At 35.2% G+C, this 23980-nt stretch overlaps 2 protein-coding genes across 2 annotated transcripts; one reads left to right on the plus strand and one right to left on the minus strand.

The window, feature by feature from the left end:
• The first annotated feature begins 601 nt into the window (after nt 1–601).
• On the plus strand, nt 602–7288 carry LOC127085478 (1,4-alpha-glucan-branching enzyme 1, chloroplastic/amyloplastic). Its single transcript, NM_001426900.1, has 14 exons — nt 602–949; nt 1087–1206; nt 1994–2204; nt 2598–2667; nt 2762–3031; nt 3397–4303; nt 4497–4613; nt 4739–4801; nt 4923–5030; nt 5335–5436; nt 5716–5783; nt 5930–6011; nt 6222–6338; nt 6472–7288. The coding sequence occupies exons 1-14, from the start codon at nt 875–877 to the stop codon at nt 6709–6711; spliced, it is 2550 nt and encodes an 849-aa protein (NP_001413829.1). The 5' UTR covers nt 602–874; the 3' UTR covers nt 6712–7288.
• Nucleotides 7278–8392, minus strand: LOC127085479 (uncharacterized). Its single transcript, XM_051025988.1, has 2 exons — nt 8094–8392; nt 7278–8000 (listed from the first exon to the last, which is right to left on the minus strand). The coding sequence occupies exons 1-2, from the start codon at nt 8212–8214 to the stop codon at nt 7444–7446; spliced, it is 678 nt and encodes a 225-aa protein (XP_050881945.1). The 5' UTR covers nt 8215–8392; the 3' UTR covers nt 7278–7443.
• Between the last annotated feature and the right edge of the window lie 15588 nt (nt 8393–23980).

Here is a 23980-nt window from a genome sequence, read left to right on the forward strand (position 1 = left end):
ACTTCAGCATCATAAGGCTCACATTTATCGGTCCTCAGGAAAAGCTAGATATATTCCTTAGCACGATCTCTCTCCTCTGCTTATCGGCTTTTATCTCCTCCTTGGTTAAGATGGGAGAGGGCATAATGACCTTAACGCAATTAACTTCTCCGCCAAGATATGTCAAGAAGGGAGGGGCATAGGAAGATGTGAGTTATTCTCTTAACTTCTTTTTTGTATTATCTACATCTCCCTATACCGAGCGAGCAGAAGTGTCCAAGGGCGATGTCATAGCCCTTGCGGACGATAGACTTTCATCACCCTTTGTTGACGACATAGTCTCCTTAACCTTTAAGGTCATTCACAAATATATCACTACATATTTATCATATAAAAATAAAATATTTTATACGAATTTCTATCAATTATTATCACTTTGTCCATCGATTAAAAAAATAAAATATTTTAAGTTGAACATCTATCTCATGAATTTGTCCGAATTTCTATTTTTAATATAATTAAACAAAAGTAACAAGAAAACAAAACAAAACAAAAATTGTTGTATATATAGGTTAAAAATAGTCTTTCTTTTTTATCTTAATTTAACACAAGTAAAAAAAAAGGGAACTGTGAGATACTACTATAATACAATTGGAACAGATGGAAATTGTTGCGCCGTTGCTTGCTTGCTTCTACACGTGGGGAAGCATATTCTTTACTCTGTTCCTTCTCTCTACTCTAGCATTAAAAAACAGCTTATGATTAATTATTAATTCTAATTCATACCACAACGGGTCACATTAGAGTCTTCATCAAATCAATTATCTTCCTAAAACACTCTTCTCCTTAATCATCATGGACACCTCTTCAACCTGAACCAACCTTCATCAAAGCTATGATTTCATCTTTAGCTTTTAATCCTCTCGTTTCTTCCTCTTTTAACATTGCCACCACCACCACCACCACTCACGTAATTTTTCATTTTTCAAATATAAGTAACATAATGCTAATGTTTTCAAAAAATTTAGAGTAGAGTAAGACTCAAATATTGGTGTTCATAATTTGGATCTGTAATGGTTTCTAATTTTATATCTGTTTTCATGGCAGAACTCCAAAAATAAGCAGTATCTGGCCAAGCAAAAGCCAGTAGAACTCACCCTTGGCTATCAGAATCCAAATGGATGCAAGGTCTGCAGTTTTGGATCAAAAGGATCAATATATCAAAAGGTGTATTTTATTTCTTTTATGCATATGCCATTGGATCACTTTTTAAGATTGCTTTGTTATTGTTGTATATATTGAGTGCCAAAGTTTTGTTAAAAGTTTTTTTTTTTTGTAATATGAAGCATAAGTTCCATGTTTTGAGTGAGTCATCTTCATTTAGGGTATGTTTCAACAGAAGATTTGAAGGGTTTGGGAGGAGAAGGTTTTGAAGGGCTAATAATTCTATATTTTGGTTAAACTTCACTAGTTTTTCTACTTGTCTCTTCCGAGACAGTTGCTAGTGATCAAAGGAAATGGATGAAAATAACATGTAACGCTTGGACTCTAATTGGACTCTAGTAAACCCCCAAGGGTTGGTCTGTTGGTGAAGGCTTAGGTCCTGAGAGTGTGCTCCTCACGAGGTCTCAGGTTCAAATACTGTTAGGTGCTAACAATTCTTGTGTTGGGTTCAAATACTGTTAGGTGCTAACAATTCTTGTGTTGGGTCTGTCCATACAGAGAGCTATGTTGCGACTTTAAATGGTCCCCGTTGGTGGACGGTGGGGTTGATCCCCTTAGATGGTCAGTCCATATAGGAAGCTTTCATCGGACTATAAATGGACCTCCCACTAGTGGACGGTGGGATTGGTCCCCTTAGATTAGTTTGTCTCAAGGCCGAATATCTAATTTTCCAAGAAAAAAAAACACTTGGAGTCTAGTCTGACTGGTTTGCTATGTGTTTATCTATCATCCACATATGTAAATATGCTGCATATGAGTAAGCTGTTTCATCGTGTTTTTCCACAACTAGGTGAGTTCTGGTTTCAAGGGTGTATCCGTTATGACAGATGATAAGTCAACAATGCCATCTGTTGAAGAAGACTTTGAAAACATAGGCATCTTGAATGTTGATTCATCCCTAGAACCATTCAAAGATCACTTCAAATATAGACTGAAGAGATATCTACACCAGAAAAAGCTCATTGAAGAATATGAAGGAGGTCTTCAGGAGTTTGCAAAAGGTGATTATAATTGTTGACAATTGACATTGTTTCAATTTTTCTATGTATGTGTATACTAAATTAGGTAATAGCTGCTAAGATTTTGGACGTAACTGCAAATTGTATGTCCATGATAAACCGATAATGGTGAAGTATTCCTCAACTAATACTTGGCAGTATCTGATGCTGATAGTCATATTACATTATATGGCTTGCACAAGTAAACCTAGGATAATGTAAATTTCTGCAAGCGTAATTGATTGATTATGTTGGACACGTCAGCATCTTGAAAATAAAGCCATCTTCCTGTCAACTGGATTGATTTCTATCTAAACACCTTACTAATTTGTTGTATTAACTTTAGTTACATCTTTAATACAATGTTCTCTTATCATTTCCTTTTCCACATCTTAGGTTACTTGAAATTTGGATTTAACAGAGAAGAAGATGGCATTTCGTACCGTGAGTGGGCACCTGCTGCTCAGTAAGCTTTCTCAAAGGATATAGAGTAGTCAACTTTGTTCGTCATTGTTTAATTTAGTTTTTTTTTTTTCGGATTTTGAATTTTTTCAATGCAGGGAAGCACAGATTATTGGGGATTTTAATGGATGGAATGGTTCCAACCATCACATGGAAAAAGACCAGTTTGGCGTATGGAGCATTCAGATCCCCGATGCTGATGGAAATCCAGCTATACCTCACAATTCAAGAGTGAAGTTTAGGTTCAAACATAGTGATGGAGTTTGGGTTGACCGTATCCCTGCTTGGATTAAATATGCCACTGTCGATCCAACCAGATTTGCTGCTCCCTACGATGGTGTCTACTGGGATCCACCACTTTCAGAGAGGTCCTATAATCCTATTATTCACATGTGTAGAATATCTTCTGGATTGTTGTCTTAAGTAAAGAATTAAGCCATGCATCTGAAATATCAAATGCTAAAATGGACTCTAATCATCTAATGTATGCCTCATATTAGCCGACTTTTAAATTATGCAAATAATTTCTGTAAGTTTTAGAATATTTATCTTTCCGTCTGACCATAATATTTTACCTGATGCATTATATCTAGCAGTTGCAAATAAGTTAACCATGTCTGAAGTATTATACCTTTTGTAATCTACTTGGTATCGATGTTTTTTCACTCCACTCTTGATCATGTTTGGATGAAACTGCCTCAGCTGTTTGTGCATCCTCTTGTTTGTTCTGCAGGTATCAGTTTAAACATCCTCGTCCACCAAAGCCCAAAGCTCCACGGATATATGAAGCTCATGTGGGAATGAGTAGCTCTGAGCCCCGCATAAACTCTTACAGGGAATTCGCAGATGATATTTTACCACGTATTCGGGAAAATAACTATAATACAGTCCAGCTGATGGCTGTGATGGAGCATTCCTATTATGCGTCATTTGGATATCATGTAACAAACTTTTTTGCTGTGAGTAGTAGATCTGGAAGCCCCGAAGATCTTAAGTATCTGATAGATAAGGCCCATAGCCTAGGTTTGAATGTTTTGATGGATGTCATCCATAGTCATGCTAGCAATAATGTTACTGATGGACTCAACGGCTTTGATGTGGGCCAAAGTTCACAACAATCTTACTTCCACGCCGGAGATAGAGGTTATCACAAGCTATGGGATAGTAGACTTTTTAACTATGCCAACTGGGAAGTTCTTCGTTTCCTTTTATCTAATTTAAGGTGGTGGCTTGAAGAGTACAAATTTGATGGATTTCGATTTGATGGAGTAACCTCAATGTTGTATCATCATCACGGAATCAATATGGCATTTACAGGGGATTATAATGAATATTTTAGTGAAGAAACAGATGTGGATGCCGTTGTCTATTTGATGCTGGCCAACTCTCTGGTCCATGATATTTTGCCTGATGCAACTGTCATTGCTGAAGATGTTTCTGGAATGCCTGGACTCGGCCGACCAGTTTCTGAGGTGGGGATTGGTTTTGACTATCGACTAGCCATGGCTATCCCTGACAAGTGGATTGACTACTTGAAGAACAAGAAAGACAGTGAATGGTCAATGAAGGAAATCTCTTTGAATTTGACAAATAGAAGATACACTGAGAAATGTGTCTCTTATGCTGAAAGTCATGACCAAGTATGAACTTTGTCATTTTGTTTTGTGTGTTGTGATGCCTTTGTGTTGGAAATAATTTAAGTATTTAGTTTTGGTTAAATTTGTGAACAGGAAGTGATCGAAACTAGAGCTGATATGCAATCAAGAAATTATCTTATTGAATTGTTTTTGAATGCCTGCACTATTAACGTCTTATAGTTTTTCCCTTGGGCAGTCCATTGTTGGGGACAAGACCATTGCATTTTTACTAATGGATGAAGAAATGTATTCTAGCATGTCTTGTTTGACTGATGCTTCTCCTACGATTGAGCGAGGGATTTCTCTTCACAAGGTTTTTATCTGACCATAAAACCTTCTAGACTACGTACATGTACACAATTAGAAATTGAATTGTGAAGCTGTTAATGCAATACAGTTATTGTTGTTTGTAGTCATTGTTATTTTAATCTTTTGCAGATGATACACTTCATAACCCTGGCGTTAGGTGGAGAGGGCTACCTTAATTTCATGGGCAATGAGGTATGCGTACTGCTTTACTCTCCTATCTGCAAAACCACTGCTCCCTGTTACTATATGATGCACCTGGCAATGATCCTTTTGTTAAATTATAAACAAACTATAATCACGATGTCATTTTTAGTTTGGCCATCCGGAGTGGATTGATTTTCCAAGAGAAGGCAATGGATGGAGTTATGAGAAATGCAGGCGCCAGTGGAATCTGGTGGATACAAATCACTTGAGATACAAGGTAGTGTGTGTGTCTATTTATTTACAGAGCATTGACATTCTCTTTTATGGCTTCATATCTTGGTTGGGGACTTTTCGGCAAGTTTAATTATTTAAGATGTCCATTATCTTCAGAATAGAATATTATGCAAATGGGCAATGTCATTTTGCATATTTTTGTGCGATGCATAATTCAACTATGCAGCCTTATTTTGTGAAGCTCTTTTTTGCCCTTTCTGCGGAACTCTTCGTATTTTGGTGCATTCTATGAGTTTCTTGCTTGTCTTTGATATAAATATTTTTTGTTGCTTTTGGAACTTGTGCAGTTCATGAATGCATTTGACAGAGCAATGAACTTGCTTGATGATAAATTCTCAATCCTTGCATCAACAAAACAGATTGTGAGCAGCACAAACAATGAAGACAAGGTAGATATGCCCCAAATGATTTAACTGTACTAATTCATAATCTGATGTTTTTCACTACTGCTAAGATAGATTAAAATAGACTACATCCTAGAATATATAAATATATATATATATATATATATATATATATATATATATATATACACACACACACACACACACATTGGTGTGTGAAGAAGGCTCTTCTTAAAAATGAATTAACAAACCATTGTATATTCCTAGTTATAGTTTTAGTATAAGTCTGCTATAACTAAATGCCTGATAGTTTTTCTTTTACAGGTTATAGTCTTTGAACGTGGGGATCTGGTGTTTGTGTTCAATTTTCATCCAGAGAATACATATGAAGGGTATGCAATGCGTTAAATTTTCTTTTGTGTGTTGGTATTTACATTTGCCAGGTTGTGTGTTTGGTTTTATGTGAAGTTTCTATATAAATTTCTATAATAGTAATGGTTAACCGCAAATGATTTGGATGGAACATTGAAACATGCAGATATAAAGTTGGGTGTGACTTGCCTGGGAAGTATCGAGTTGCACTGGATAGTGATGCTACGGAATTTGGAGGACATGGAAGAGTAAGGACCCCCTGATCTTTTTGGTATTAGATATTATAATTAGGGGTGGAACTATGTCTACCCTAACTGTCACCAGAACCACATTAGCCTTAAGTTTTGCTCATTGCTGTGATTTTAGACTTTTACTCAGTTGCTATTATTCCATGGTTCTTGAATATGTTTCTTTGTTGTTTCTTCCTTTATACGAGGTTGACCATTTTCCATTCGTAGGTGGGGCACGATGCAGATCACTTCACATCCCCAGAAGGAATACCAGGGATTCCCGAAACAAATTTTAACAATCGTCCCAATTCCTTCAAGGTCCTATCCCCGCCTCATACCTGTGTGGTACGTGATCTGGTCCCTTTCAATTTAATTTTTCGTATGTTGAGAAAATACATGATGATTTGTGAGTTAGATTTTTTATTTGCACTTCGTGGTAAAAAAGTGAATTCCTAATTTAATTTGAAAATTTCCGCAGGTATATTATAGAGTGGATGAAAGGCAAGAAGAAAGCAACAATCCCAATTTGGGTAGCGTAGAAGAGACCTTTGCTGCAGCTGATACTGATGTTGCAAGGATTCCTGATGTTTCTATGGAGAGTGAAGATAGCAATTTGGATCGGATAGAAGATAACTCAGAGGATGCAGTTGATGCCGGAATTCTTAAGGTTGAAAGAGAAGTTGTTGGAGACAAACTAGAAGAAGATTCAGACAACTGAGAATCTTGGCAATTTTCACTTGTCAACCATCCAATGGAAAAGAAATCAAGAGTAAATTTTGAAGAAACTACTTGGAATGAATTCCTTTCGGGAAAATAAAGAGGTCTATTTGGAGAAGGATTGATGCATATTCCACTTCTCTCTAATTAGACATCTCCATTTAAGAGATTAAAATCCAAGCTTTTGTCCATCAAATCGTCATGTTATTATGTTATGGAGATTACATGCGTGAATGTATAAAGATCACTAACACTCCTAAGTTATGGATGAATAAAACTCCACTACCACTTATGTATATTACCTTTTGGTGGTGGTCATGGATATATAATGTGTGTATATATGTCTTGAACAATGTTTTAATAGTTCAGACTAACAACCTATGAAGGGCATGCACGAAGCACCGGAATACACTACACGGACATTCCGACACCATACACGGAGGTGTGCTTCGAAGCTAACAATAAAAATAATTGGTGAGGACTTTTATTGTATACTCCTACAAAATACACTATAATTAACAATAAACTATACTTTAACAACACTGTAACCATGTATAAACTATACTCTGCAATCAAGAATGAAAAATATATTTCCACAATCAAGAATGTCTAAATCATATCACACACAGAAAATGTCTCAACTTCCATTGAATAAAAGTAAAATACATAACAGAGAACAAGATTCAACCGAGACATCTTATTAAATCAGGTCCTCCTCCATTTTAAATCAACCCTAATAGTATGAAATTCTTCCTGTTCTTCTAGGTGTGGCTCCAATCTTCTTCTCACCAACAGCAGCAGATTTATCCATTCTTGAAGCTAGAGGAGGTTTCTTACTATTATCCTTACTCCTGCTTCTAAGCATGTACCTTGGAGTTTCACTAACCTCAGCAGAATAAGCAGCAGAAACCGATTTTCTAAGACTTCCGAGTTTTCTCGCGGTATTAATCTTCTTTCCAGATTCAACATTAACACCGAGAGCACGATGAGAAGGCGGCACCTTAGGTGGCTTAATACTAGTAGTATTAACTTCATTCACCGTGATTTCTTGTTTTCTCTTTAGCCTTTCGTTCCTTCTTGCAGAATATTCATCATACAATCTTCCTCTCTGAAATAAAACACCTGATTTAGCGTTACAAGAATCGGTGAAAGCAGCTTCTTCTGGATCTGGCTTTCCGAATTGGTTATTAACCATCTTTGATAAAGCCCTAAATTCACAAGCAATTGTGCGGTATTCAGGTCGCAGTTGTTCGGGAGATCGAACTGGTTTTTGAGATTTCATCAAAGAACCTGTTACAATCATCCACAATCAGAAATAAATTCGTTTACGAATTAAAATTCAAAAAATAAAGATCTAGATGTTAAAGGAGGCTGAAAAAGTACCTGGTGGAGTTTGAAGAGAGACAGAGTCGGGGATGGTTCGAGTTGCAACACGAGTTGGAGATTTAGGTATCGGACGCGGTGGCCGGAGGCGCGATTTCATTGTTGATGACGACTGGTACATGGCTGCGGCGAAATGAATACAGTATCAGTGAAGAATGCGGGGCGGGTTTTTGTTTGATTCGAACAAGAGGAGCGAGGGTTTTGAGTCAAACAGATATAGAAGAAAGAGTCTATAACGGTCATATTTTTTATCCGACGGCTCATGTTGTAGCTTAGAAACTGTGGATTTCTCATTATTACAATCGGATTTTTCCTACTTTAGTGGCTTTTGTTCTCTTTATTCTAGTAAGATGGGACCGCTTTGAAAGCTTATGCAAATAACCTTCATTTTTTTTATAATAAATCTTTCAACAATTTTATACGAATTAAAGAATTGTTTTATATAAAAAGGAAAAAAAAAAGAATAATTTATAAGGCTATTCTTTATTAATAGTATTAGAAAACATTATTTAAAGAATTAAAAAAAAAAAATATCTTTATTTTTAGGGATTAGGTTACACATATTTTTTACACCAATTCTTCCATTAAACATTATGGTGAACTGAGTTTTTTAAATAAAATAATATTAAAATTTTATTTCAAATAAAAAGTATTTATAAAAAAAATTATAATTAATTTCGTAACAAAAATATAACATTTATTATTAACTAATTTTATTATTACATTAATCACAAAATATATACTATTAACCACATAGTTTTCTGATAGCTTATTAACAATTTTATTATTTTATTAACTAATAAAATACATACTATTATATTAATTTATTATTTGATTGATAAATTTTAAAATTTTAAAAATAATAAATACTAAATGAAATTGATTAATATTATATAAATACTAGTTTATAAAATTATTTATATTAATCAATTTTATTTTATTATTTATTGTTTTTTAATTTTTAAAATTTATTAATCAAATAATAAATTAATGTCACAATTTAATTAATATTATTTATTTTATTAATTAATGAAGTAATAAAGTTGATTAATAAATTAGGATGAAAATACATGGATAATAAGATATGCAATAGAAGATTGAAATGCTCAAGGATTACTCTAAGGAGGTATAAAGAAATTGATCAACTATTTTGCCTATCTCTGAAACACAGGAGTATCACAATCTTCCTTCTCACCTCCTTCAGCGTCTGCAGTTGTGAATGTCTGGTTTTTCTATTCTACATTTGCAGTATAATTTTGTGCTTTCAGTGTGCCATCTTGGTTTTTTTCTTCGTTTCCTTTTTCCCTTTTGTGGAGGGTGTTTCTTGCTACCTCTTTTCTGCCTTCGTTTTGTTGGGATTAGTCTTTTTATTATTGTGGTTTCTCTCGCTGTTGTATCCTTTCAAGTTTCTGCTTTTGGCTACGACCATGGAGATCCAAGGTTCAGCAGAAAAAGGAAAAAGAGTTGGATCTAGTTTGGATATTGTATCCAACATCCAAATTCCTACTATTCAACAAGTCCATTACAAAATCAATTGGGAGAGTGCAACATCAACCAAAACCCTAATCAGGGCCCTCGTAGATCTTTTCACTTTGTCAACATAAAAAAAAGAAGCTACAATTGAACTTGTAGAAGATGCCGAGGATGACTTTTGTGTGGGGGATGAAGATGATTTCAAAGACAATTTCAAAGAGAATCAATAGGCATTAATAATAAAGTTACTATCTGAAAACCTATGCATAAGAACTCTCTATTTACAGAACTTGCTAGTATATGATGTGAGCAATAAAAAATTCAAATTTCTGAAGTGGAATCAGGTTTTTCCCACGTTGCTTTGAAAAATAATCTGGATATAAAAAAGATCCTTAGAGTAAATCCTTGGATCTTTAGAAACGCATGGCTCTCTGTCAAACCTTGGTCTCAAGATTATGTTCTCAAAAAGATCAATTTTCAAGGTTCCTATTTGGGTTCAACTTTGGGGAATTCCCTGGAAAATGAGATATTCTTAAATGGGAGAGATGGTTGGTACTAAGATTAGTCAGGTCCTTAAATCTAACTTGTATCTCTTTCCAAACAATATCACCATTGTTGAGGTTAAGGTGATTTTTCATGCCACTAAACCTCTCAAGGCTGGTATTCACATAGGTAGTAAAAATATGGTACTAATAGGATTGATTTTCGTTATGAGGAGTTATCTATGTTCTGTTTTAACTATGGTATTGTTGGGCATAATGAGGAATTTTATTTACTAAAAGCCAAAAAGATGTTGGTCCAGATATTAAAAACCCATTTGGCATTTGGCTTAGATCCATTGAATTTGGAAGAAAGATCAAGGAGTCAAATAGGAATTTAAACAAAAACATCCATATGTTCTCTCCCAATGCTGGTTTCCCTAGTCTCATCCATGAGCTATGATAAGGAAGTTGGGTTTTATGAAGATTGTTGAACCAGATATCCAACAAAAAGGTGAAGGTGAAAGTAATACTCACCGTGCTTATAATATTCCAATTACGAGTAATCAGATTACCACGGATTCTAGTGAGCATGAAAGTAAAAAGATGGGGAGGGAAGAAGGTCAAAAGTTAGTTATGACAAAAAATTGAATAGAAGGCGGACTCTCTCAAAAGGGTCAGTCGGGAACCATGAAGATCCTAAGTTTGAATTGTCGGGTGTTGGAAACCCTTTGTCAGTCAGAGCTCTTAAGCACCTGATCAACATTCATCATCATGATATTGTCTTCCTCTCGGAAGTTAAGTTTCTCTATCTATTTTTAAAAGATTTGTTTTTAACTTTTCTACTAGTATGAGTAATTTCCACATGAAAGATTGCCCCACCTCTAGTGGGGGGAAATTTGATGGGTTAGTCTTAATGCAGAATAATCTCGTTACCATGACCGTTTTGGATGTTAATGAGAATTGCATTGATGCATATTTCTCTTGTGATAATCAACCAAATAAGTGCAGAATATCTGGAATTTATGGTTGCCATATTCATTATAAAAAGTATCTTACTTGTTCTCTTTTATCTGATCTTTATAATACTTATAATTTTGATAATTGGATTGTTTGTAAGGATTTTAACATTGTTACTTCCGCTAAGGAAAAATGTGGGGGTAATCCTATAGATCTATGTATTACTAATATATTCATTGATACTATAGACAAATGTAATCTTAATGATATTGAGTATACGGGTGATCCTTTTACTCTGACCAACAGTCAATGGAATGATAACTACATTTAGGTTAGGCTTTGTAGATTTCTAGTCTTTGATAGTTGGATGGAAAATTATCAGTTCTATTCTAATAATAATTTAATTATTTATGCTTCAGATCCCAATCCTATTTTATTATGGTATAACTCTAACAGGTTGTGTAGGTTTAAACCAAATAATAAGCTTACCAAATTTGAAAAGGTGTGGATTTTTAATGAGGACAGAAAAAATAGTGTGCGCCAAGACTTTCTGAAAATACTGAATTGTTGGGTTCTGAGTATGGGAGGATTTCCTCCCTTCCATGCTGGAGGTCAGCTCACCAGCCAACCTCTGCCAAAATGTACCAAATTCGAGGGTCTAAGGTCCCGTCGAGCGAATTTCTGTAGCGCACTCGTTATGATCAGCATCAAATTGGAAAAAGGCATAAATCTCATCAAGATTAAGAGTGTACTCTTTATTAAGCAGTATAAATATGGCACCTTCATTCACTTGGTGCACGCATCTAGCATATAAATAATCAAACGAACTCAAAAAATCTAAGGTAAGCCTAGCATATGTCCTATGTTTTAGAGTCACGGAGTGACTCATCTGCAACCTCTCATACATAAAATGCACTAAATCATAAAGTCCTAACGTTATAAGACATGAGTCATCAGGATACTTGGTAGAACTCAAAGTTCGTCGATAAAGAACTTTGTATTTTTACTTCTGGGCTGCGTCCCGGAACTATATTCCCATATAGTCTACTGTTTGGGGTCTTGGAGGCATTGTGGAAGTGAAATTATGATTTTTTTTAGTAAGGGTAGTGAAAAAAATAAGTGGGAAAGTTTCATTTTTGACACTGGAAATAGGTTATGGACAGTGTGGTGATCAGTTTTCGTGTTTACGGTTTTGGATTTGGTTGAGAATTGTGAGAGATATTGAGGTTTTAAGAATGGGTTTTAATGGAATTTAAATATGAGTTATGACAAATAATAAGAAGAAAAATGTGGGAGTTTGAAAATTGGGGTGGTGAGGATATGTGAGAAGTGGGAAAGGTGGAGAGAGAGAGAGAGAACAATATGATCACTTGAAATTCATGCCCAAAACATGCTGACAGGGGTCAGTTTGGCTGACACTCTAGCCCGTCAACACCAAAAGTCAAAATTCAGAATATGACTCGCTGACAAGCATCATCCCTAACTGACGGTCGTCAACTTTCATTTTTTTCTTCGTATTTTTCACTTTTTTGGATCTTTTGGTGCGTTCGCGTGTTTCCTAACTTTCTTACCAGACTCTATATTAATTTTACTAAGCAAATAGCTAAAGCTAATGGATAAAAGGGAAGAAAAAATTGGGTTGCCTCTCACGCAACGCCTCTTTTAACGTCGGTAGCTCGACGGCTCAGGAGTGTAAGCACTCATGGTGGCTCTTTCGAGAATGACTTATTGTTCAAACTTTAAATAATATTCGATTTCCATGGCCACTTATTAATCCATCTCTCATATCCCTCGTCTTTTCTCTTCTTCCTTCTATGGAGTGGTTCATACTTCTTAAATTGTGGGGGTGGTTTTTGCTCTATCATGAGTGTCAGTTTTTCAGGTTTGGGTTTAATTATTTCATCCACCACCTCAAACGTTAAACTTCCCTTCTTAACACTAATGATTTCCCTAGTTTCATGGTCCTCTAATTTTCTCTTTTTATGCAGGACCTCATACAAAGGTGCACTAGTGTGGATATTTTTCAATACCTCTACATACCTTTTTGATTGGGAGTCTATCTTAGCTTCCTCAAACCTTTGCAGGAAAGAAATCTATGGGTTATAGGGAGGAGGAACAACATAAGGTGTTTACTTCTCTATCTCTTTGACAACCTCCCTTTTGAGTGGTGTATGTTGATTTTTCTCAATCTCTACACTTTTCTCACCAGAACTCTCCTCAAACTCATTATCACTTTCCTTAGGATTTTCTATTTGTTTACTACTGGTTGTTACAACATCTGCATGTCTCTTAGGGGAGGATCCGAGAGGTGTTTGTGCAAGCAGGGAGATTTGAGTCTCTAATTCCTTGTGTGAGTCGCGAGGGACTTTACCACAGTGTTCAGCTGCCTAAGGATTTCATTAGTATGAAGACTTTGTTTTCTAAAATCTTTATTTGTGAAAGTTTGTGTCGCCACAAAGCTTTCAATCATAAACTCTAGCCTTGAGAGAGCTTGCATCGTAATGAAATTCTCTATTAACATTTCGATGTCGGATTTATGGGAATCTTGCGGTTCCTCAAAATAATGGGATTGGCAATTGTAGAAAAAATTGGGTAATCCACTTAGGATTATAGTAATTGAAACAAGAATGTCTTAGTCTATACGGTGCTACAACAGAATCACGATATTGAATGTTGGTCCCCGACAACGGCGCTAAGAACTTGATGTTGTCCACAAGTGCACGAAAAATATCACAGTAATATAAAAAACTATCGATCTCACAAAGACCAATATTAACCTACTGTTATTTATCGCCGCTTTGTAAATCTAAGGCTATAAGGAATGATTGTTGGATGCAAACAAAAAAGAAAACTACTATTTTTAGAAAAAGGAACTGATTATAGAGGAGACCAAAATGTAACTTGCATCAACCTCCAGTACTCACATAGGCGCCATATTAATTAATTAAATAGGGATAATTTTATCTCTTAGTAAAAAAAAAATTTAAATGGATTGTCCTCTTTCGCATAGTCGGAACCGAGTTTTAGCCTGAAATCTATCTTGGCCACTTTCGCATGGTCGGCGTGTTAGAGTGCAAAAACTTTATTTTTGAAAAGCAATTGCTTATTAATAATTAAAAAGTTGTTTAAGATGAAAAAGTAAGTTTAAAGGTTTCATTGGCTTTCACATCGTCTTACACCAGACCTTAAACCCACAACCGTCCGCTTTCGCATGGTCTGTTTGTGCTTTTAAAATTGATTTTTGAAAACATTAATTTTTGCATATTTGATAAAAGATACTTTCGTAGAGCAGTTAATAAAAATATTATTTTTTACTTTACCCTGATACAGGTTCCATTCTTTCAAACGCCAACGGATATCTCTAAATTACGGCTTTCACAATAATTAATTAAAACTAAAAATAATTGAAAATTAGTCCTTAAACAAATCCTAAATAAATAAATTAAATACGACTTTTATGCGAGTATCGTCAGAACAACGGTCCTCACATCCCAGACTCTAATAAATTAGTTGAATATAACTAATATGATAAAAGTACGGTTACTGAATTGCATAATAAATGAACTAAACATAATAATAATCAATAATAATAAAATAGGAGTAACAATAAAAGTAAAAGTGAACTAGCATAAAATAAAAGACGCAATAAATATAATATAAAAATGCAATACGTATAAGAAAATTGATTATATTAACAACCTGCTCTGATGGAGACTTAAATATGGTAAAGTGAAAACTTCAAGAAATTTTGCTGAAAATAAAATGTCGGCAAGGCTGAAACAACCACGTAAATAATACATAATTCTTTTCTCCAAACCTAATACTAAATATGCATTAATCCCTCAATATGAGATATTAAGTGTTTTTCAAAATAAATGATTTTATGCCTAAATTCAGTACTAAACTTGGATACTTGAAATCTGATTCTAAAGTGCCTTTTATACCTAAATTTGTACACAATAATTGACACATAGTGAGTGAAGTGATGAAGAAAAGTAAGGAAGTGGGAAAGACTAAATCTGAGAAAATGGGCGAAAAATCGAATTTCACCATCATGAAGGGTGTCATGCCTTCAAATTACATATTTCCCCTGGCTGACGGGCGTCATGCTGTCAAATTTCGTATTTTCTCTAGCTGACAGGCGTCAGCTAGGGGTGACAGACGTCAGCTAGGACTGACGGGCGTCATGCTGTCAAATTTCATATTTTGTCCCGTTTTTCACTATTTTTGCTTGCACCATGTACCTGAAAGACACATATAAAACCAACATAACACTACAAAAACATATAAAATTGACACTAAAATGCATATGAATCGAGTCAAAATACATTATGTATCTTCGTGTTACCAGTCACTCACTTAAATGATTACTCAAGATATGGTAACTGTTATACCAAGTCTTGTGATACTCGACAAACTTTGCGACGGTTGTCTAGTAGGGAAAAAATATAGAAAGACTTTTATTTTGACTACGCCAATAAGATCCTCATGCATACTAGAAGTAGTATATTCAGATGTATGTGGCCCTGTTAGGTCTGGTATGTAATGATTGGATGCATTTTGGAAAAACAAGTATTCTAGTCAGATGTTGAACAAGATGTCTTGGCATGTTGGTTCAACATTGGGGTATGACTTGTTTTAGTGTCTTGTAAGATTTGTTTCCTTTTTTGAGATATTTGAGATGCGCTGAAGATTTAGTTCACGAGATACGTGATTCAAGTAGCGCATTTTCTAATAAGCAAATGACTGTTTTTCCTTGACTTGTTTCCGAAGTAAAGATGTCAAAACATTTTAGGAAACATCTTATCTATTTGAAATCAAATATGTAGAAGATTGTGTAGAGTCCTTGGATCTGCTGTGAATCAAGCCTGAAGCCCATGTCTTTTAAATGTTATATATATATATATATATATATATATATATATATATATATATATATATATATATATATATATATATATATATATATATATATATATATATATATATATATATATATATATATATATATATATATATATATATATATATATATATCCTTTCTAAACCTAAGAAGGCATCGAAGCAACGCTGAATATTATTTGTGTTAGGTATTAGTTGTCTTTGCTTGTGATTCATTCGAGTATCTCCTCAATACTTGAATTGGACTTGTTTTATTGAGTTGTAATTGTTAATCAGTCATAAGCTTTTAAGCAAGAGTGAATTATATATCTTGGAAGAGTGTCTTATAGTATTTGATTAAAGTCATTATCATTGTGTGTGATTGGAGGGAAGTGAGAGGAGTCTCATATCTAGGAGTTTCTTAGATAGAAACATCCGCGGATACAAATCAGGTGAGAAGTTTGTAAAACCTAAGGTTGTTTAGAACTTTGAACTAATTTTGTGATAGAGGATTTCCTTCCTGGCTTGATATCCCCCAGATGTAGGTGATGTTGCACTGAATTGGGTTAACAACTTCTTATTAGAACAAGATTTGGTTTTGCATCTATACCTTGAGTTTTAATGACAACAATGTTGTATTTGTGAAAGAATAATTTTGGTACCCTAATGGTTTGTTGTTTTGTAAATTTAACAATTAGTTCTGATTCTGATCATATGATGTGCAACATCATTAGATTTTGAACTTTGCATTCCAAATCCACTTCTACACTGCAATTAGAAGTTTTGAAAGACATCAATATTGATGTTGCAATGTTCTTTCTGCTTTTGTGTTATTTCACCCATCAGAAGCTTCTGAGGGGACTCTATATTGATACTGTAATATTCTCTCAATTTTTGCTTTTGGATGTGACTCTGATCACCAAACTTCTGAAGAATGTCAAGCTTCTGAAGTTGTGTTATTTAGCTGAAGATTCTGAAGATCTCAATACAGACGATTGAGGTTATCAATGTTCTGACTGAGGTTTCTGAAGACTCTGAAGATTCTGAAGATACTGAAGAACTCAAGATAGACTACTAACACTGTTAAGGTTCTGACCCAGGGTTCTGAAGTTTCTGAATGTAGCTCTCTACTTCTTCACTTCATGCTTAAATCATCTTTTATCAGAAGCCAATGAATCTGAAGATAAGATCAAATAGAAACGTAATCAAATAGTACATAGTACAAATCAAACACCTTTCCATTACCTGATTTCATGGACAAGGACAGTATTATTCATCACACATGTCACTGAATATATGGGCAAAAGGACAGTACGTGGTATCATTCCTTTCTCATCCAATAGTGGACAACCTCTCAAGGAGCTTTCCCCATTTTTCCCTCCAACGGTCACATGCTTACTCTATATAAGTATGCATTGGATACTTGAAGAAAACGCTGAACTACACAATTATTTTGACAAGTTATTTTTCTTTGTGAAAAGCTATCATCTTTTGTATACAGTGTTCTTTAAGTATTTATTATTAATTTGTGTAAATATGCTTTTGTAGAAGCATCTTGTAACACACTAAATATTCTTCAAACTATTTGTTTGAATCCTTAAGGAGGTTATCCTTGATAAGACAAAGAAAGATGTTCTTTGTGAGTCCTTAAGGAGACTAAGGTTTAGTTGGATCCTTGAGAAGACAACGAAGGTTATTCTTTGTGTTTATTATGATATGTTGATTATAATGGATTAAGTCCTTGTGTATAAGGCAAATCACCTTGGCGGGTGGACTGGATTAGCTTTAAGTTTCAAGGGAACCAGGATAAAAATCACTGTGTTTTTATCTCTTTATTATTAACTTGTTAGTGGTATTTTTGTTTTGGAAAAAACTTTTGCTTATAAAACCCAATTCAAGCCCCCATTCTTGTGTTTTTCACACCTTCAATTGGTATCAGAGCTCCGGTTCTGATTGTGATAAAAAAAATTATCAATACCAATCCAGTTGTGTGAGAACCAATGGTTGCCGTTAACGCTTCTAACGTTGTTAATAATGATAGAGATCATTACAGTGCTAAACCACCTATTTTTTATGGTGAAAAATTTGACTACTACAAAGACATAATAGAAAGTGTTTTTCTTGGCTACGATGTTGATCTCTGGGATCTTGTAGTCGAAGGCTACGTTCATCAAATAAATGTTGAAGGAAATACTTTAGTAAGAAGTGTTATGTCTGATCAGCAGAAGAAAGACTTCAAAAATCATCATAAGGCCAGAACCATATTGCTTAACGTTATCTCTTATACGGAGTATGAGAAGATAACAAACAGAGATTCTGCCAAATCCATTTTTGACTCATGAGGGAAACGCTCAAGTAAAGGATACAAAGGCTTTGGCCTTAATCCAGAAATATGAGGCTTTCAAAATGGAAGATGATAAAAATGTTGAAACCATGTTCTCAAGGTTTCAGATGCTTGTCGCAGGGCTTAAGGTTCTAGACAAAGGGTATTCTACAACTGATCATGTTAAGAAAATTATCATAAGGCTTCCTAAAAAATGGAAACCTATGGTAACTGCATTGAAGCTGGTTAAGGATCTCAACAACATCAGTCTTGAAGAACTTGTTATTTATTTAAGAAGTTACGAGATTGAGCTAGAAGAAGATGAACCTCAGAAGAGAGGTAAATTTGTAGCTCTAAATCCAAGCCTGAGAAGACTAGAGCATATCAAACTGAGGAAGAATCATAAGAATCTGGTGAAGACTCAGAAGATGATGATGAGTTGTCTCTAATCTCAGAGAGTCAACAAACTCTAGAAATACAGGCAAAGTGGTCAAGGGAAATTCAAAGGAGTCAGAAGGATTGTTGGTTGCTTCGAATCCTCATTTGGTCAAAAGAAGCAAACTTATGGAAAAGAAGTCATCTATTTCGAATGCAAGGAGCCATGCCACTACAAGAATGATTGTCCCAACCCGAAGAAGGACAGAAGGCCCAATAAGAACTTATCCAAAGTCAAGAAAAGGCCGATGGCTACCTGGGATGACTCAGAATCTGAAGAAGAAGATTTTGACGAAGAAAAAGATGATGTTGAATTGATCGCAACTACTAAGGATCCTGTAAGGCCCCAATTTTGACCCTAAGATCCCTCATTTTATCTCATCATTAGCATTCGCTTCGGGTGCACACCTTGGCATCCTCCTTACCCCTCATTCATTGGGTTTGTATTGGGAGAGATCACCAAGCACATTTGATTGTATCATACTTTATTTTTCATTATTTACTAACCAAAATGCCAAAAATATTTCTATGCATATCTTTGTTTCTTTTGTAGGTAGTGTGTACATTCACCAATGCTCATCAAGCTCATATCTAGGGTTTAAGACCCTCATTCCCACATTCTATTTCACCAAACATCATTTATACCAAAAACACGTGCACACATAAAAAAGGGCTCCCTAGGACACTTTGGGTGTTAACACCTTCCCTCTATGTAATCAACCCCCTTACCTGTAATCTCTGGCATTTTATTAGTTTTGATTTGAAAACCTCTTATCTTTGGGTTTTGTTCGTACTTTTCCCTTTTCCTTTGGAAATAATAAAAGCGCGGTGACGACTCTGGTTTTATTGACGTCAAGTTTATCCATAGCTTGATGGTCATGAATTTACCGCTACAGATCCCACAAGCTCTAAGAAACCAGAAGACAAGTTTTTATCAGAATCAGAATCCGACTCTGATTCTGAAGAGGTATTCTCTAATTTATCTCGTTCTAATATTGAAATTTGTCTTTCTGAAATGTAGGAAAAGTACCAGAGTCTTCAAAGAAAATACAAGGACCTTAAACAAGTTCAAGTAACTACTTCTGAAACTCAGAAAGAGCTTGAGAATAATATTTCCTATCTAAACGAAAAAGTATTTTCTTTAGAAAGTAATAACTCTGCTTTGAAAAGAAAAATTTCAAAACTAGAGGAGGAAATAACTTTAGAAGCTTCTAGTACTGATTGCGTCATCATATATGACAGAGCATTCCAGTACTTTCTAACTAAAAGCATAGATATAAGCAAAATGGCTTCCTTGATCTATGGAGTTAGCAGAAATAGCAAGAAAGGTCTGGGTTGTACAGAAACTACAAAACCTGACGAAAGTCAGAAGGTCAAACCAAAACCTCTTTATGTGTATTTCGTGCCTACTGGCATTGAGTCTGATATTTCTGCACATACACAGAAGCATACTAAGGATGGGAACTTTGTTCTGGAACCTAAGTATCATGCACAAATCTCTCATGATTATCCTTCTGCCAAAAAACCCAAAGGTGTGAGAAACTCTGGGAAAACTAACAAAAGAGGACCTAAAAAGTGGATACCTAAGGATAAAATCATTTATGTTGCATACACCCTTAACAACTCAGCTGAGACACCAATCATGGTACCTGGACAGTGGATGCTCGCAACACATGACGAGAATAAGGTCTATGTTCTAAGATTTGGAACTTAAGCCTGGAGGCTTCGTTGGTTTCAGAGGAAACCAAAATGGGAAGATCATTGACTCTGGAACCATTGGTAACGGTAAACTTCCTTCTATTACTAATGTTCTTTTAGTTATTGGTCTAATGCATAATTTATTGTCCATTAGCCAACTTAGTGACAATGGTTACGATATCATCTTTAATCAAAAGTCTTGTAAGGCTATTAGTCAGAAAGATGGCACAATCCTTTTTAATGGAAAGAGGAAAAACAACATTTATAAAATTAGACTTTCTGATCTTGAAGATCAAAATGTACAATGTCTAATGTCTGTTATTGATGAGCAATGGGTCTGTCATAGACGTTTGGGTCATGTTAGCATGAGAAGGATTTCTCATCTAAATAAGCTTGAATTAGTCAAAGGTCTAACCAAACTGAAGTTTGCTTCATATGCTCTTTGTGAAGCATGTCAGAAAGGAAAGTTTTCTAAAACATCTTTCAAAGATAAAACTGTTGTTTCTACCTCTAGACCGTTAGAACTTCTGCACATTGATTTGTTTGGACCAGTGAAAACTACTTCTATCAATGGAAAGAAATATGAATTAGTCATTATTGATGACTACAGTCGATGGACATGGGTAAAGTTATTGAAACACAAGGATGAGTCACACTCTGTGTTTTCTACCTTCTGCTCACTAGTGTAAACATAAATGAATTGCAAAATAGTCAAAGTCAGAAGTGATCATGGTGGCGAATTTGAAAATAAATATTTAGATTTAAACAGTATTTCTCATGATTTCTCTTGTCCTAGAACTCCACGGAAAAATGGAGTTGTAAAAGGAAGAATAGGACGTTGCAAGAAATGGGCCGCACCATGATCCAAGAAATTGATATGGCTAAGCATTTCTGGGCAGAAGCAGCTAACACAACGTGTTATATTCAGAACAGGATTTCTATCTGACCTATTCTGGGTAAGACTCCTTATGAATTGTGAAAGAACAAAAAGCCCAACATTTCTTACTTTCATCCTTTTGGATGTCAATGCTTTATGTCAAACACTAAAGAGAATCTTGGCAAGTTTGACTCTAAGGCACAAAAGTGTTTACTGTTAGGATATTTTGAATGCTCTAAAGGCTACAGAATATTTAATACAGAAACACGAATTGTTGAAGGATCAATTCATGTTAGATTCAATGATAAGCTTGACCCTTAAAAGTCAAAGCTAGTTGAGAAATTTGCAGATCTGAAGATCAACCTTTCAGGATCCAAAGATATCATCTATGGATAAAAAGACTCAAAAGGCAAAGCCAAAGAATCTGAAGAAACGACTCAACCAAAAGCAATCGTTGATCCAACTCATCAGAAGAAGAGTAGATTAAGAACTTCTCATTCTGAAGAACTGATTCTGGGAGACAATAATGCTTCAGTCATAACTAGATCTTCATTCAAACCTTTTGAAGAAACTCATATAGGTTTGGTGTCTCTGATATAACCTACATCCATTAATGAAGCTCTTCTGGATAATGAATGGATTCTGGCCATGCAAGATAAACTGAATCAATTCACCAAAAACGCCGTATGAGATCTTGTTCAGAAACCAAAAGGCTTCCATGTCATTGGAACCAGATGGGTTTTCAGAAACAAGCTGAATGAGAAAGGCGAAGTTTTCAGAAACAAAGCTCGACTATCTGGGAGTTAACACATAGGATTATGTGAGGGAGTTTGAAAAAAGCAGAGGGGCACGTGCTAGGTTTGAATTCCTAAAAAATTTATATACATATGAGATCCTTAGAACTTATGAGGCTATAGGAAATGACGAGTAGGTGGGCCTCCATAGAGTGTATGCTATGAGAACGTACCAACTATCTTTGGTTGGCACTCCAATTTTTATGGACAAGAGTGCCACTTATACAGACGTCGTCTACCTACGGTACTTCGAGGACTTCGAGCATATCCACGAGTACAACTGGGGGGCGCTTGTTTGGTTTACTTGTACTCAAAATTATCAGAGGGTTGTAGGTGGAAGACGAAACAGGTCTCTGGAAGCATCACACTACTGACGATAATATTTATTGGTCTTTTAATTTTTTGTGTCATTATCATTACATTTTTACAATGCCCTTACTAACGATTCGTGTGTTTCAACATTTTTCAAGCTTGGATCCTCCAGCACTTCCCGCGCATCTTCGACTGGTTGTGTGTATCAACTTACACTGATGATATGTCTTGTGTTTTTGCATTTGCCCCGCTCAGAAGGAACATGCGATAGACCCGTTCAGAGTGTATCTTGGCTACTTGGTTGTCGAGGATATGCATTTCAAAAGATATGTCGATCACCGTGAGATGCAGCCATTTGGCGATATAATGTTATACTTGGGATGGTGTGCTTACGCCTCACGTCTCATATTTCCTCATTTGCTTGAGTGCGTCATGCGATAGTTTGACTACACTGAGACTGTTCCCAGACACCCTATTGTCTCTGCTCCTCCTACTATGACACGTAGATAAATGAATGTCATTGATGATTATCTTAGTCATATGGTACTAGAGGAGACACAGAGTACCATAGCTTATAGCGATTGGAGCTATGTCGACGGGTACATCAGGTGGTTCTTCAGGGTGTCACATCTGTATATGGTGTATGATGCTCTAGGAGATTCTCTGAGGCCAGTACATCAAGAGATACTAGACGAAGATCAAACACAATTAGATCATGCTCATGATGTCTTGTCTAGATGTCGTCGCATAGTGGAGATTGCGCAGACAGGCGTTGACAGATGTATCTTCCTCGGTGGGTCTGAGGTGAGGCAGGTCCTAGATGCCATTATGACGGAGGCACGAGAGGCACTAATGTATCGAAGACAATGTCGGAGGACGGGAGTAGTAGACGCCGAGGAGTACGAGGAGGCAGAAGAGTTGTAGTCTGACATACACAGTAGTATATAGTAGTTGTACTTTTGATTCATTATGAATTGTATTTTATTTTCACTTCATTTCACTTTATCGTGTATTTCAACTTTATTTATATATGTCATATTTGGACCATCTGGATTTATGTATGTCATTTTTTGCATATCGACTCTATGGTTTAAATCTCATCACATAATATGGTTCTTAACATTTATAAATCATCACTTTCATATGCATAACCATAAAACAAACATAACTTGTACTATTCTGATAGGGTACGAAGATGAATCTTCGTAAATCCTAAACAAAGATGCATCTTCGAAACAATAAATATATAAAATATCTTATAGAATGGAATTCGTAGGGTATAGTTTAAAATATTTTGAAGATATATCTCCAAATTAATTAACGTTTTGATTTTAACAAAATACGGCTGAAGATACATATTCAAAAATGGATTGATATTTTAGATTTTTCATAAAATATTGATCAACCTAAATAAGAAAATTTTCAAAATTTATACTTTAAACAAATGAACATCTTACATACGACAAGGACCACCACTATATATTCGTTTAAGAAAAGAAGAAGAAAAAAGATAATACGACAACAATAATTTTGCATTACGAATAACGAAGTTAAAAGCTTTGATTTCCATCACAAAAATAAAAAATAAAAAACAACACAAAAAATGAAAACGACATATAATATAACCTATACTCGTTGCTAACCGCGTTTCATCA

Source organism: Lathyrus oleraceus, chromosome 5 (assembly GCF_024323335.1).
Source record: "Lathyrus oleraceus cultivar Zhongwan6 chromosome 5, CAAS_Psat_ZW6_1.0, whole genome shotgun sequence".
Taxonomy (NCBI): domain Eukaryota; kingdom Viridiplantae; phylum Streptophyta; class Magnoliopsida; order Fabales; family Fabaceae; genus Lathyrus; species Lathyrus oleraceus.

Bases quoted from the DNA above. Each gene is read 5' to 3' on its own strand.
- LOC127085478 (NM_001426900.1), top strand. From the start codon at position 875: ATGATTTCATCTTTAGCTTTTAATCCTCTCGTTTCTTCCTCTTTTAAC. The intron at 2,668-2,761 runs GTAAGCTTTCTC...TTTTCAATGCAG, and splicing joins GAGTGGGCACCTGCTGCTCA to GGAAGCACAGATTATTGGGG. The intron at 5,437-5,715 runs GTAGATATGCCC...TTTCTTTTACAG, and splicing joins GCACAAACAATGAAGACAAG to GTTATAGTCTTTGAACGTGG.
- LOC127085479 (XM_051025988.1), bottom strand. From the start codon at position 8,214: ATGTACCAGTCGTCATCAACAATGAAATCGCGCCTCCGGCCACCGCGT. The intron at 8,001-8,093 runs GTACTTTTTCAG...TGATTGTAACAG, and splicing joins CTCTCTTCAAACTCCACCAG to GTTCTTTGATGAAATCTCAA.